General features: G+C 57.8%; 2 protein-coding genes across 2 annotated transcripts; one reads left to right on the plus strand and one right to left on the minus strand.

The window, feature by feature from the left end:
* Positions 1-1,261: 1,261 nt before the first annotated feature.
* On the minus strand, positions 1,262-9,643 carry PSMA5 (proteasome 20S subunit alpha 5). Its single transcript, XM_015885076.2, has 9 exons — positions 9,501-9,643; positions 8,061-8,127; positions 7,102-7,228; positions 6,158-6,225; positions 5,561-5,668; positions 5,406-5,464; positions 4,657-4,759; positions 3,499-3,585; positions 1,262-1,525 (listed from the first exon to the last, which is right to left on the minus strand). The coding sequence occupies exons 1-9, from the start codon at positions 9,527-9,529 to the stop codon at positions 1,448-1,450; spliced, it is 726 nt and encodes a 241-aa protein (XP_015740562.1). The 5' UTR covers positions 9,530-9,643; the 3' UTR covers positions 1,262-1,447.
* Positions 9,644-10,431: 788 nt separating this feature from the next.
* SYPL2 (synaptophysin like 2) lies at positions 10,432-13,367 on the plus strand. The gene is made up of 6 exons (XM_015885097.2): positions 10,432-10,535; positions 10,650-10,721; positions 11,750-11,874; positions 12,222-12,423; positions 12,503-12,694; positions 13,134-13,367. Exons 1-6 carry the CDS (start codon positions 10,485-10,487, stop codon positions 13,263-13,265), a joined length of 774 nt encoding a protein of 257 aa, XP_015740583.1. The 5' UTR covers positions 10,432-10,484; the 3' UTR covers positions 13,266-13,367.
* Positions 13,368-13,978: the final 611 nt, after the last annotated feature.

Here is a 13,978-nt window from a genome sequence, read left to right on the forward strand (position 1 = left end):
GGGTATAGAGCGTGGTTATAGAGCACAGAGCATGGTACAGAGCATGGTTATGGGGTATAGAGTGGTTATGGGGTATAGAGCGTGGTTATGGGGTATAGAGTGTGGTTATGGGGTATAGAGCGTGGTTATGGGGTATAGAGCGTGGTTATGGGGTACAGGGCATGGTTATGGGGTATAGAGCGCGGTTATGGGGCACAGAGCATGGTACAGAGCATGGTTATGGGGTATAGAGTGTGGTTATGGGGTACAGAGCGTGGTTATGGGGTATAGAGGCGTGGTTTATGGGGTACAGGCATGGTTTATGGGGTATAGAGCATGGTTATGGGGTATAGAGTGTGGTTAAATGGGGTAATAGAAAGTTGGTGGTTTGGGTATAGAGGCGTGGTTATGGGGTATACGAGCATGTTATGGGCACAGAGCATGGTTTTAGGGGTATAGAGCCGTGGGTTATGGGGGTATAGAAGATGTGGTTAGGGTATAGAGTGTGGGTTATGGGTATAGACGTGGTATGGGGTATAGAGTGTGGTTATGGGGTATAGAGCATGGTTATGGGGTACAGAGCATAGTTATGGGGCACAGAGCATGGCTATGGGGTACAGCTGGTTTGGGGGCATAAGTCGTGGGTTTGGGGTACAGACATGGTGGGTTTGGGGCCATAAATGGTGGGTTTGGGGGCATAACCCCAGTATGGGGCACCAGTGGGTCATCAGCTCCCAGTCTGGGGACACAGCGCCCAACTTGGAGCTGGTTTGGGGTCCCAATGGCCAATTTGGGGGCAAAACTCGCAGTTTTAGGGCAGAACTGCAGCTCTGGGGACACACAGAGGCCCTAAAGGAGCCCCCCAAGGGGAAGCTGCCCCATATCTCCATAGGGACAGCCCTTAAACCCCCCCAGCTGCAGTGCCGTGCCCCAGAGCAGGGCACAAAGCACCATTCTATAGCATAGAACAGCTGGAAGAATCAGCTTTTTGTTCTATGGGGACACAAACAGGGCGAGGAGCAGCACAGCAGGGAATGGGGCAACAGCCCGAGCCTGGCACAGGGGTGTGATCCTAAAGGACAAAGTCCAGGGGCACCTGCAGGGCTGGGCACGGCCCATGTATGGCATGGGGCTGCCATGGGGCTGCCATGGGGCTGTATGGAGCCTGTGTCCTCCACGAGAGGGAGACATGGGTTGAGGGAGCCATGGGTTGCAGCCCTGCTGTGCTGTGCTGTCCTCACCTGCTCCATGTTAACCCCCCCCCTTAGCACAGAGCCCAGCACAGAGTAACAAAATGATTTATTATCGCTTCCTCTTTGTCAGGATCCGTTTATGTACAGACTGTAAATAAAAAAAACACCTTTGGGAGCCTTGTGAGATGCTGCTGGAAACCAAGCGGCAGGTAGTGGGAGGAACTGAGTCAGTTCACTTTGATCGGGGCAATGAGCCTTAGGAGCCCGTGTCCCTTTCAGATGTCCTTGATGACCTCCTCCAGCTCCTCCTTTGTGTACATGTGGAACTTCATGCCCGGCTCTATGGTGGCGAGCTGAAAGACAAGGAGCAAAGGGTTAAACGTGCCCATGTATGTCGAGTGCCAGCGTGGAACACAGAGCAGCACAGACACAGCAGCTGTTCCTTCCCTGCTGCCTGATCTGCCAGCACAGCAGGATCAGTGCAGCCCATACCGCGCTCTTTGATTCCCTAAAATAGCAGCTGGCTGCAGAAATAGCTTTGAATTGACTCAGTCTCCTCATAGTAGCAGCAGCAGGGAATGGCTTTGGGGACAGCTCAGGCCTTTCTCCAGCAGGACGATGTAATAAGGGAGCTCCTCGTGCTGCAGCTCCACCTCCAGTAACTGCAGGTTCCTGCTCAATGGGGATGTGCCTTGGAACCTGCTGTACAACAGGACGGGGTGACAGCAGCACAGAGCTGGGCACAGCGCCCTGCACAGGCAGCTGGGACGCATCACTAGGACATGAGGGCTGCACAGCAGCAGCGCTGCCAAAGGAATGCATGCAGGGCTCCCACCAAGCACTGCTGGAGCTCACAGAGATGCACAGATAACCCAGCACTGTGATGGCAGCTGGAGCACCCCGTGTGTGTGCTGCAGGGAGTGATGTGTGCCCTCAGCCAGCACAATGTGAATGACCAGCTTCTATGGGGCTGAGCTATGGGGCACAATGGGACCTCCACTGCAGGTATCCCAAACCACACCAACCACAGCTCCACCAAACCATTCCCTTGCAGCCTTTGCAAGGAATCACTCATATAAAAGCATAACACCGCTTCAGGCTCCATTGCTGCCCATGGGTTCAGCTCTCCATCACCACGTTCCCAATCCCCCTTTGCTGCTAAGTGGGAAAAACCCCCATACAGGAAAGAGGGAATCAAAAGCAAAGCCCTGCACAAAGCTGGAAAGCAAAGCGGTTCTGTGAGTGAATGATCCCCAAGCAGAAGGGCGACTTGAGTCAATGGTGACCTTTTAATCCTCAGCACATTCCTCCCATGCTTAACCCCGATGTGATTCCTCCATAGGTTCAGAGCCCTGCCAAGCACAGTTAAGCCCTGTCAAATGGGGACGTGCCATAAGGATACTGTACATGCAGCTCCTTCGCACTGTACAGCATTGCCTGTAAGGAGCTGTGAGGCTGCTCAGGAATGAGCAATGTGTGCAATGGGAAGCAGAACACAGCCTGGCATCATTGTGTGGGGTGCACGGCTCCTTCCCCCTCCAATGAAGGCAGTTAAAGCTCATCAGCAGAGCCTCCAGCAGCAGTTAATAAGGACAAAGGGGTGCACGCTTGAAGGCTGTTTGGGAAATGGAATCCTGGTGTTTGGAGGACAGCAATGGGAGAACAGCAGGAGCAGAGTCAGAACGACGTGATTCTCAAAGGTCTGGCATCTCCGAGCCTGCCAGAAATAGAAGCAAACTCTATCTGCCAGCCCTGCTCATCATCTGCCCGTTATCACGAAGGAGCTGGAAAGGTTCTGTTGGCTTTTATGTGAACTATCGCTACCTGAGCAGCACATTAGGGCCCAGCGATGGAGGCTGTGGGGACACCACACCTGGCTCACACTGAGCCCTATGAGAGCTGCAGCCTGCAGCAGCACATTCATGCCTGGAGGCTTCACCTCTCCAGCCCTCCTGCCCAAGGGATTTTTGGCCACCATCCCGGCCTGAATATAGCAAGTCCGGGAGCTGTATAATTTTCATTCCTTCTAATATTACGAGTAGCAGGGGAGAAAAAGAATGGCTGAACACAGGGGAAGAAACACTAATCCTGCTGGCACAGCAGCTGGTTCTGCCTGTGTAAGGGCAGGGGGGGCTGTGCTCCCCCCTGACATGCAGCCCATGGCCCTGCAGCTCAGAACTGCTTGCACCAGCACTGCTGGGGCAGCCCAGCACACAGACCAGGCTGCAGGATCCAGAAACCCAAAGCAAGCTCCCAGCACTTCCCAGTCCACACTTCCAAGCCCTAAGACAGTCCCTGGGCACTCTGCTAATAGAGCCCCAATTACCTCAATGTTGGTTGCGTTCAGTTTCTCCTCCATAACTTGCTTCAGGATGACGAGGGAAGACTTGATGGCTTCTTTCAGCGTCATGGACTGTAAAACAAACCACGTGCTCACTGCGCTGCTGTACCCAAAGCCAGCATCCGTTGTGTCAGCCCTTTAACTCCCACAGCACGCTGCTCTCCCTGCTTCTTCCCTTTAATCCCTTAAGCTGCCGCTGGCAGTCAATTCAAAAGCTTATCAAGCGATCTACTGTATCAACAAGAGATCAAAGCGCAGCGTTTGGGAAGGACCATTTCAAGGATGGTGACTTTCTGCTTCTCTATCCCTTCTGCTCAAGCTGAAGAGCTGGGCACACAAACCTTCCTGGCAGGAGCAGGGCATGAAGGTCTGCCCCCCTTCACCAGCTCCTGCCTATCAAGCAGTTCCCCCCCCAACAAGCTGAGCTCCCAGCAGAATCCTTTGTGCTTTAATAACATAAATCCCTGCATGAGGGGAGCCCGAGCCAGGAGGCTGCACAGCATTGGGATGGATGAGAGCTGTGTGTGCACTGAGTGCAATGGGAAGATGGTGAACGAGCCACAGAATGCAGAACTCCGGCAATTCTGCTGCTTAATTAGATTATGGAGGCTTAGGCTGGAAGTCTTCAAGGCAATCAACAGCATCAATTACGCTTTTCATTATAGTGTTTGATTTCCTTTGACACGAAGCAGGCAGCTCCCCTCCCACAGAGAGAAGAAAGTGGTTATTGAATATCAGATAGGATGAGGACTGGCAGAACAAAAGCTGTTAGCTCCACAGCTCCGAGCTGCACACCCAGAACAATGCCACACGCTCTGGTTCCTTATGCTTCAGGCTGCAGCCATCCCCAGCCCCGATGCTGCCTGTCCGTGCCCATGCAGCAGCATTTATTTATAGAGCTTCCTGACATGGACTCAATTATCACCTGCTGCAGGCACAGCCTGGCACGCTGCACGCCAGGCTCGTGTTCCACAGGGCAGCATGAGCAGACACTGCCCACCGAGAGGCTGCAGCTCTCCTCACGCAGAGCTCCTCCACCTCGTATCTCATCACTGGAGCAGCTGCCAAGGCCTGAGCCCAGCCTGGCAGCCTCAGCTCCAGCACACTGCCCTAAGTCAGAAGTCAGCTCAGCGCTGCCGTTACCTTATGGTACACCTCCTGCAGTGAGCTCTGTGCTCCCTCCGAGGCAGATCCGATGGCTCTGGCATCGCACTGCACGAACGTCCCCGAGGGGTCCATGTGAAACCTGCACGGAGCAGAGACAAACCACACCCTGCACCACAGCACCGGGGCTTCTCCCTTACAGACCCACAGCCACAACGCACACCCAGTGCCCCCAGAGCAGTGCACCCCAAAACTGCCCTCCATGCTGATAGAACATTTCTCCCCCTTGCTGTTTTCTTTAATAAAATCAGCAGGTTTTTACCACCGCTCCTGGGAGGGAGACCAAGGGGAGGCTTTTTTGGGCCCACCTCCAGCAGAGGCTGCTGTTTGAAGCAGCAGTTCAGGTTTCAAGCACTCCGCCTCCCCATGGAATGTTACAGACGGCTGCAGATATTATGTTACCGTGGCTCTGTTACTCCTTTAGGGAAAGGTAGGAATAAACTCAGGACGAGGAGAGCTTGAACACCTCCCTCCTGCCCAGGAAACCACATGTAGAAAAGCAAAGGGTTCACTAAAAGCACAGCGTTCCCTTCAATCCTGAACGAGCAGCCTGCCACCAAGCTGCCCTTGTTTGGCAGGGAAGGCTTAAATGCATTACCAAACATGTCAGGTGCATAATGGGATAAACCCTAAGGGTTTGGCTTATGGAAAACCACAGGATCAAGTCATCAAAAAGCCTTTAGAGATGTTTCACTTGGAGGTTCTGTCTCCTCCAGAACAGAACTTACAGCTGAGGTCCCTTCTCATCAACTCCTCCAAAAAGCAGCGCGACACCAAACGGACGAGACTGCAATACAAAGCAGGCAGTAGGTCAGGCAGGGCTGAGGGCAGAGCCAAAGGGACATGGGAGGCTCCTGGGGCAGCCCAGCCCATCGTTACACACCATTGCACCAGGGTCTGCATCCTCCTCCCCGAACTGCAGCGCCAGGTTGGACACAGCCTGCGTCACGCTCTCCACGGTCATGGTTTCATTGTAAGTGAACCAGTGATTCTGCAGGAAAACGAGGCTTCAGGTTATTGCTCTGCTCCCCAGAGATGACGGTGCTGGACTGTTCACATGCTGCTCTGCAGCAACGCCCCACTGAGAGCTTTGTCCCAGCCCCTCCTTATAGACAACACATAGAGAGAGTGAGGTGCTCAGCCGCAGGATGGAAGCACTAAAGGCAGCCAGAGTGAGCTGAGAAGTAGAGGAAGGGTCCCCCAGAACAGCTGGGCACATCTGGGCCTTGGGGGTGCCAAGGAGGAAGGCAAAGGCAGAGCACTCTGTCCTCACACTCGTGGTACCCACTGAAGAGATGGGACAAGGCATAGAATCCCCACCATGGAAAAGGGAGCCGTATAGAAGGCTGCATCTATCTGCTGTGCAGGAAGCTGCACACAGCCCTCCCACCCCCATCAGCTCCTCTGCTCTAACCATCATCCCACACCAGAGACGCCCCCCAGCACTAACACTGCTGTATTGAGACATGTCAGGTCCTACCTGAGTCTCCACTCTTGCTTTATCAATCAAAGTCTTGGCATCAGCTATTAAGCCACTCATGGCACACCCTGAAAACAGAGAGAGAAACCACGAGTCATTTCATCAGCGATCTGCAACCTGCTCTCCCATAGACTTCCCACCGCCCACAGTGCACACAGCAGGGCCCTGTGTGGGAGCAGCCAGCAGCACGTTGCAGAGCATGGGGTGGAATAGGTGTGGGTACAGAGCAAGGCAGTGCTTCCCATCAACGCCCATGCAGGGCTGGACACGCAGCCAAAGGGCAGATGCACCACCAGGGTGACTTCCCACCCACCCTAGATGTGAATCAGTTCAGGGAGACACAACTGAGGCTCTTCCAAGAGAAGCCGTGGGATGGGGAATGCATCCCTCCTGCTGTGGGCTTCAGGAGCTGCTCCCTGCTCTAAGGGCTGCACCACTAGCATACAGCAAGGGGAAAGCAGACCCTGCAGGAGCTCCTAAGCACCGTGATCCATCTCCTGAGCAATGTGGGTATTTCAGAGGCCTCCTGCTCTTCACACTGACATATTTGGTAACAAGAACATTGTAGGCCCCCTCGGTGCAGGAGCAGGGGTACAGGCACCAGTGCTCTGGGAGAACCTGGCCTCGAATCAAGCCTTTACATTGCAGTAATTCCCTGCCCTCCCAGATCTAATTTTGGGCTGAGCTTTCATCAGGGAGGTCACAGAAGGTGGGGGAGCTTCAGCTGCCTCTTCCTACTCCTGGAACTATGTCCTGCTGGCCTGCAGCCTGGAAACCAGCGAGCAGGACCTGGTGCCCATTGGGAGAGCTGAGCATTCCCACTCGGATTGAGCTGGCAGCAGGAAAGGCTTGTTCTGAAACCCACAGGGACAGCACTTTATTGTATGCATTTACAACAATTGGATGGATGTCCTGGGAGGGAGCAGAAGCACATTTCTCCTTACCTATATGGGAATCTATTTCTACAATCTTCTCAATGCTGCTGGGTTCCATGAGAGGGGAGGTGATCCTCTTCTCCACAGCCAGACACACACCCTCCGAGGTCTGGATGCCAATGGCTGTAGAGCCCAGCTGAAAACAACCACAGTCACCACCTCCATTCCAAACAGGGCCCAGCTGTGACGCTGAGCATAGCTGTACAATGCTCATGCCAGCCCATGCTATTTGTAGGCACGTTGTTTTGGAGACAGACGCTTCAGGACAGAAACTTGTCCAGCCTGATGTGCCAAAGTGAAAGCATTACGAGTGGCACCGGGCAGACATGAAGGTGAACCCAATGGATCAGAATCCAGCAGCTCCAGTTCTCAGGAGCAAAGAAACAAGAACACTCAACGGTTGAGAACACTTCAAGGCTCAGAGAGGCCATACAGCTCTGCAGCTCATAAAGCACAGCATTCCTTTGCTGTTTGAGGAGCACTTATGGACATAAATCACACAGTGCACGTGGTGGCAGCTCCTGCAGCCAGTCAGGCTGTGCAAGCACTCAGCACCTCTGGCTTCAAAATGAGCTTTTCTAATGTTGGGACTAGAACTTCAGGGCTGGGTTTGCTTTGTGGGTTAATGTTCTAAGCTGCAGCGGCCACTGATGCTTCCAGTGACACAAAGCAGATGAGTGGAGCTGCAGGAGGAGCCGCTGGGTGGAAGGAATTGAGTGCTGGATCACAGCTCCTGCACTGCAAATTGAATATAAAAGAGCTGCTGGCAGGAGCAGCACATATTGGGCAAGCAGTGCCCTCCTGCTCAGCATTGCATTGCTCTGGGACGTTGGCCAAACCCTGTTTCACTGCAGAGCAAGAGCAGAGCATGACAAAGAAGAACCTGGCTGGCTTTTCTCTGACCAAACGCACTTTGAGCTCATTTAACATCACAGCGTAACAGCCAGATGGTGTCGTGTTGACGGTACCTTAATGGCCTCGATGGCATATTCCACCTGGAACAGCCTCCCCTCCGGAGAGAAAGTGTTCACACCCCTGTAAGAACAGAGATGGCATGAAAAGCAAATGGAGGCCGACAGGAAATCAAGCTGACAAAGGACACAGGAGGGATTCAAGCCCCTCACCCCAGCGATGTTGAGCTGGGGATGAAGAAGCAAACAGCATTGAGCTGGAGGGACGGTTGTTCTCATTGCACAATAAGGACGTGGATACAGACCCCATGCAGCAAACCCTCCAGCACTGGGAGGCAAAGACTTCAATAGCAGATAACACAGGACCCCCAGGGCCATTCCCAGCACCCAAAAGTTGCTGACACCGAGAGCTCCATCCCCACACATTAACCCCACACTGGGCTTTATACAGCCCGCCGTCCCACAGCTGGGCAGGCCCCATAGGGTCACAGGGGCCCCCATAGGGTCACAGGGCCCCCACAGGGATACAGGGGCCATAGGGTCACAGGACCCCATAGGGACACAGGGGCCCCATAGGGACACAAAGGTCCCATAGGGATACAGGGCCCCATAGGGACACAGAGGTCCCATAGGCTCACAGGGCCCCATAGGGACACAAAGGTCCCATAGGCTCACAGGGCCCCATAGGGATACAGGGCCCCATAGGGTCACAGGGCCCCCATAGGGACACAGGAGCCCCATAGGGACACAGGCCCAATAGGGATACAGAGCCCCATAGGGACACAGGGACCCCATAGGGTCACAGGGCCCTATAGGGTCACAGGGCCCCATAGGGATACAGGGCCCCATAGGGATACAGGGCCCCATAGGGATACAGGGCTCCACAGGGATACAGTGGCCCATAGGGACACAGGGCCCCATAGGGTCAAAGGACCCCATAGAGATACAGGGCCCCATAGGGATACAGGGCCCCATAGGGATACAGGGCTCCACAGGGATACAGGGCCCTCATAGGGACACAAAGCCCCATAGGGTCACAGGGCCCCATAGGGTCACAGGGCCCCCATAGGGATACAGTGGCCCATAGGGATATAGGGGCCCATAGGGTCAAAGGACCCCATAGAGATACAGGGCCCCATAGGGATACAGGGCCCCACAGGGATACAGGGCCCTCATAGGGACACAAAGCCCCATAGAGATACAGGGCCCCATAGGGATACAGAGGCCCATAGGGATACAGGGCCCCATAGGGACACAGGGGCCCATAGGGTCAAAGGACCCCATAGAGATATAGGGACCCCATAGAGATATAGGGACCCCATAGGCTCACAGCCCCCATAGGGTTGCATTGCTCGTTCCCTATAGGCCTCGGGCCGTGCAGCACCTCAAGGCCCCATCCATGTCCCGTGCCCTGTGAGCAGGCCCGTGACTCAGCCGCAGGCCGCGAGAGGCGAAGCGAGCCTCATAAGGGCCGTGATAGGGAAGGAGGGCACTCACCGATCGTACTCGGAGCGTGTGAGGAACATGGCGGCGGCGGGACGGCGCGGGGCGGAGCGGGGGACGAGCGGCGGCAGCGGAACCGGAGCCGCTCTGCCCTCGCCGGGTGCGCATCCACTTCCGGTCGACGCCTCACTACGTCACTTCCCCCCGCGCCGTCAGCCGATTGGCGGATGGAGGCAGGATGGCGGCCAATAGGAAGGAGAGGGAGGCGGGATCGGCGGGGAGGAGACACAGCGGGGGGCGGGGCTACAGGAAAGGGGGCGTGGTTAACCCGCATTGTGGGCGTGGTCTGATAGAGGTGGGCGTGGTCTGAGGGATACGAACGGTGTCTAAGGGAGATGGGCGTGGTCTGTGGAGAGTGGGCGTGGCCTATGAAAATGGGCGTGGTCTAAGAAAATGGGCGTGGTCTAAGGGATGTGTGTAGTTTAAGAGGTGGGCGTGGCCTATGGAAATGGGCGTGGCCTATGAAAAGTGGGCGTGGCCACGCGGTGCCGGGCTCGGGGCAGCCCGTGGGTGGGTCGGTGGTCGCGGGTCCCGGTTTGTGCCGGTGTTCGGTGGGTACCGCCCCGCTCCGGGCACATCCAGCCCCGTGTGGGGCTGAGACCCCCGTGTGGGGCCGCCCCTCCTCCATCCTTCCGCTTCCTCCCCGCTGCTCGGTACCACGCGGTCGGGGGGATCCCCCGGTTCCGTGCGGGGCGGGGGGTGTGCACGGCGTTACCGGGGGGGGGGCAGGGAGCGGGAGCGGGGGGAGTCGGTGCTGCACAGGGGTCCTGTATGGGGACCGGGATGGATGGATGGATGGATGGAGGGATGGACGGACGGACGGACGTTCGGCGGTCCCGGTGTGTGCGGGGGGCGGGGTTGGTCCCGCTGCTATCGGGGGGGTTGGGGGCGGTCCGGTGCCGCCCCGTGCTCGGTGGTCGCGGGGGGGGGTGGGGGCGGTCCGGGCTGTGCCCGCCCGGGGGCGCTGGGGCTGCGGCCATGGCGGAGTCCGGAGCCCCCGCGGGCGGCGACAAAACGCCCCGGCTCCAGGTACGGCCCCGCCGCCCCCCCCTGCCCCCCGCTGCCCCCTTCCCCTGGTGCCCCCTTCCCCCGGTGCCCCCTTCCCCCGGTTCCCCCGTTGACGCCGCTCTGTCCGTTCTGCAGGACCGGGTCCTGGCCGGGATGCGCTGGGGCCGCCTCCAGGAGCCGCTGGGCTTCGTCAAGGTGCTGGAATGGGTGAGTGCCGCCCGCAGCCCCCCGGGACCCCCGGCTCTTTGCCTCCCCCCCCTCCGTTATTGGGGTACCCCGTGCTTGTCCCACAGCCCACACAGGGACCTCGCAGCCCCCCCTGCCCACCCGCACCCATCCTGGATGTGGGTGGGGGGATCCCACGGGGGCTCCTGGGGGGGTTCAGGTGTGGGGGCTCTTGGTCACTCCGCTTTGGCCTCCCCGGTGACCTTGAGCAGGTGGCAGCGCCCGGCTGAGCCCGGGGGAGCAATGACAGGGGGACCTGTGGGGTGTGTGGGGATGGGGGGTGGTACAGCAATGAGTGGGGGAGGATGGGGGGCAGCGAAGTCAGGAGGGAACGTGTGGGGCACGGGGGGGGCAATGCGCGGCCCCCTGCATGTCCCCAGTGCTATGAATGGCGCCAGGATTGGGTTTCAGGGCTGCGGGGACGGCGGCATTTCAGCGGCACCAGGAGCAGCGAAGGGAAACTGAGGCACGAGTGGGGCTGGGGGCAATGGGGCAATGGGGATCTCCTGCATGGAGCTGTGGGGCCAAGGGGGGCTCAGCCTCACACTGTGACCCCCCAGCACCGGGCAGCGCTGTGGGATCAGGCCCCGAGTGCAGCCTGGAATGAGAAGCAAGAGAACCCATAGAGAGCAATGGGAGCCACGCTGCAGTGGGACGGCTGGCAACACTCCTGGTTCCACGAGGGAACACCCACAGGAGCCCCATGGCGCTGAGCCGGGCTGGGTGGGTTCCCCATGGCACTAAGTGCAGCCACCCCCTATGGGGACACAGGGACAAAGCAGCGTCCCACAGCACGGCCACACTTGGGGCTGTGCCTATAATTAGAGGGGCTGAGCAGGGCTCCCCCCCGGTGCCCCACGGCCCCGTTTCCCTGCACGGAGCTGGCTCACAGGGCTGACAGCTGCGGGGTGGCATCGCGCCCTGCACGGCCGTGACTCAGCGCTGGGTTCATGTGTGGGGCTGTGGGGTCTCTGAGCTGATCTCTGTGTTCCCCCCCACCCCCCCTGCAGCTCTTTGCCATCTTCGCCTTCGGGGCGTGCGGTTCTTTCAGCGGTGAGAGCGGGGCCACGGTGAAATGCAGCGGTGAAAGCAAAGAGATGAGCGCCATCTCCGTGCAGTTCGGGTACCCCTTCAGGTACCCTATGGACATGGATGGGGCTGGGTGGGATGTGGGGTTAATGGGGTCAGCATCCCCAATAGGGTGTGAGGATGGGATGGGATGGGATGGGATGGGATGGGATGGGATGGGATGGGATGGGATGGGATGGGATGGGATGGGATGGGGGGCACCGTGGGGTGGATGTGGGGCTTTATGCACCCTATGGGTGTCGGTTGCTGCATCACATGGGATATATAGGCACAACTATGGGGCTGCCCCCCAGCACCGGGGTCCCCCATGGATCCCCTGAGCAGCCCCATCCCTTCTGCTCTCTGGATACCACAGCCCCCCCATATTGCCCCCATTGCCCCCATTGCCCCCAGGTTGTACCAGGTCCCCTTTGAGATGCCGGAGTGTGATGGTGAATCGGAGCCGCGCACGTTGCACCTGGTGGGCGACTTCTCAGCCCCGGCCGAGTTCTTTGTGACCCTGGGGGTCTTCTCCTTCCTCTACACCATGGCAGCTCTGGTGCTCTACCTGCGCTTTCATTCCCTATATGCCGACATCAAGAAGCTCCCGTTCACGGTAAGGGCCGAGCAATGGGGTGTTGTAGGAGCAGCTCCCGCCCCATAGAGCAGCGCTGAGCCCAGCCCCACATCCACAGGACTTCTGCGTCACCGTCTGCTTCGCCTTCTTCTGGCTGGTGGCGGCAGCAGCGTGGGGCAAAGGGCTGAGCGACGTCAAGGCAGCAACCAGACCCTCCAGCCTCATCGCGGCCATGAGCGTGTGCCAGGGCCAGGACGTGGTGTGCAACGCTGGTGCAACGCCGGCCATGGGGCTGGCCAATATCTCTGTGGTGAGTGTGCAAAGAGGGGGGAGCTGGGGGGGGGCTGTGTATGTGTGCACACATGGCTTGGGTATGTGTGCACATATGGGTGTGTGCATGCGTATGGAGCTGCATGCATGTGGGGTATGTGTGTGCATGTGGCCATGGGCATTCTGCCCCATATAGAGGGGATTATAGGGGGGAATATGGCTGTGTGTGCACAGGTATGGGTGTGCACACATGGCTTGTGCATGCATATGTGTGCACACGTGTTGTGCATGCACAATGGGCTGTACATGCATGCCCATGTAGGCATGTTTGCACGCACACGTGTGCACAGCTGTGTTGCATGCACATGCACAGGGGGTGTCTGTGTGCACACATGGCACCAGGCATTGCACACAGGGGGTGGTTTATAAGGGGGGGGGGGCTGCATGGTGCCCCATGGTTCCCCCCCCATCTCTTACAGCTCTTTGGCTTCATCAATTTCCTGCTGTGGGCCGGGAACTGCTGGTTTGTGTTCAAGGAGACGACGTGGCACACGCAGGCTGAGCCCCACGGAGACAGCGCGGCCGAGCAGGGCGCCATCGACAAGCAGTAGCACCCATGGGTGGGGGGGGGCACCCACCTGCACCCACACACACACACACCCTCCATCCCTGGGGGCCTCGCGCCGGCCGCAGCCTGGGGGTTGGGGGGGGGGGATGTGGGGCTGTGCTGTATTGAGGGGTCCCTGCTGTGTGCGGAGCTGGATAAAGGTCCTGGGAAGATGGGTGTCATGTGTGTGTGATGGGGGGGGCTGTGCCCTATAGGGTGGGTGGCTCTGGGGACCCCCATAGGGGGGGGTTGGTATTGGGTGTCATTCCTATGGGGGGTGGGGGGTATATATGGCACTGTGTGCCCTACCTACCCCATATAGGGGTGTGTGTGAACATGGGTGACTCTATATGGAGGCATGTATGGCCATGGGCACCCTGCCCCATATAGAGCTGTGTATGGCCATTTAACACCTGCCCCAATATTAGAGCTGTGTATGGCCATGGACACCCTACCCCATACAGAGCTGTGTATGGCCATGGGCACCCTGCCCCATATAGAGCTGTGTATGGCCATTGGTGCCATACCCCATATAGAGCTGTGTATGGCCATGTGCGTCCTGCCCCATATAGAGCTGTGTATGGCCATGGACACCCTGCCCCATATAGAGCTGTGTATGGCCATTGGTGCCATACCCCATACAGAGCTGTGTATGGCCGTGGGTGCCATACCCCATATAGAGCTGTGTATGGCCATTGGTGCCATACCCCATACAGA

This window comes from Coturnix japonica, chromosome 26 (genome assembly GCF_001577835.2).
Source record: "Coturnix japonica isolate 7356 chromosome 26, Coturnix japonica 2.1, whole genome shotgun sequence".
Classification (NCBI taxonomy): domain Eukaryota; kingdom Metazoa; phylum Chordata; class Aves; order Galliformes; family Phasianidae; genus Coturnix; species Coturnix japonica.

What these genes read in the sequence shown, in the direction of transcription:
- PSMA5 (XM_015885076.2), bottom strand. Translation starts at nt 9,529, where the DNA reads ATGTTCCTCACACGCTCCGAGTACGATCG. An exon ending in ACACGCTCCGAGTACGATCG is followed by an intron (nt 8,128 to 9,500) that starts GTGAGTGCCCTC and finishes CTGTTCTTACAG; the next exon opens with GGGTGTGAACACTTTCTCTC. An exon ending in TGCAGGAGGTGTACCATAAG is followed by an intron (nt 3,586 to 4,656) that starts GTAACGGCAGCG and finishes TTTGTTTTACAG; the next exon opens with TCCATGACGCTGAAAGAAGC.
- SYPL2 (XM_015885097.2), top strand. Translation starts at nt 10,485, where the DNA reads ATGGCGGAGTCCGGAGCCCCCGCGGGCGGCGACAAAACGCCCCGGCTC. An exon ending in ACAAAACGCCCCGGCTCCAG is followed by an intron (nt 10,536 to 10,649) that starts GTACGGCCCCGC and finishes TCCGTTCTGCAG; the next exon opens with GACCGGGTCCTGGCCGGGAT. An exon ending in GGCTGGCCAATATCTCTGTG is followed by an intron (nt 12,695 to 13,133) that starts GTGAGTGTGCAA and finishes CATCTCTTACAG; the next exon opens with CTCTTTGGCTTCATCAATTT.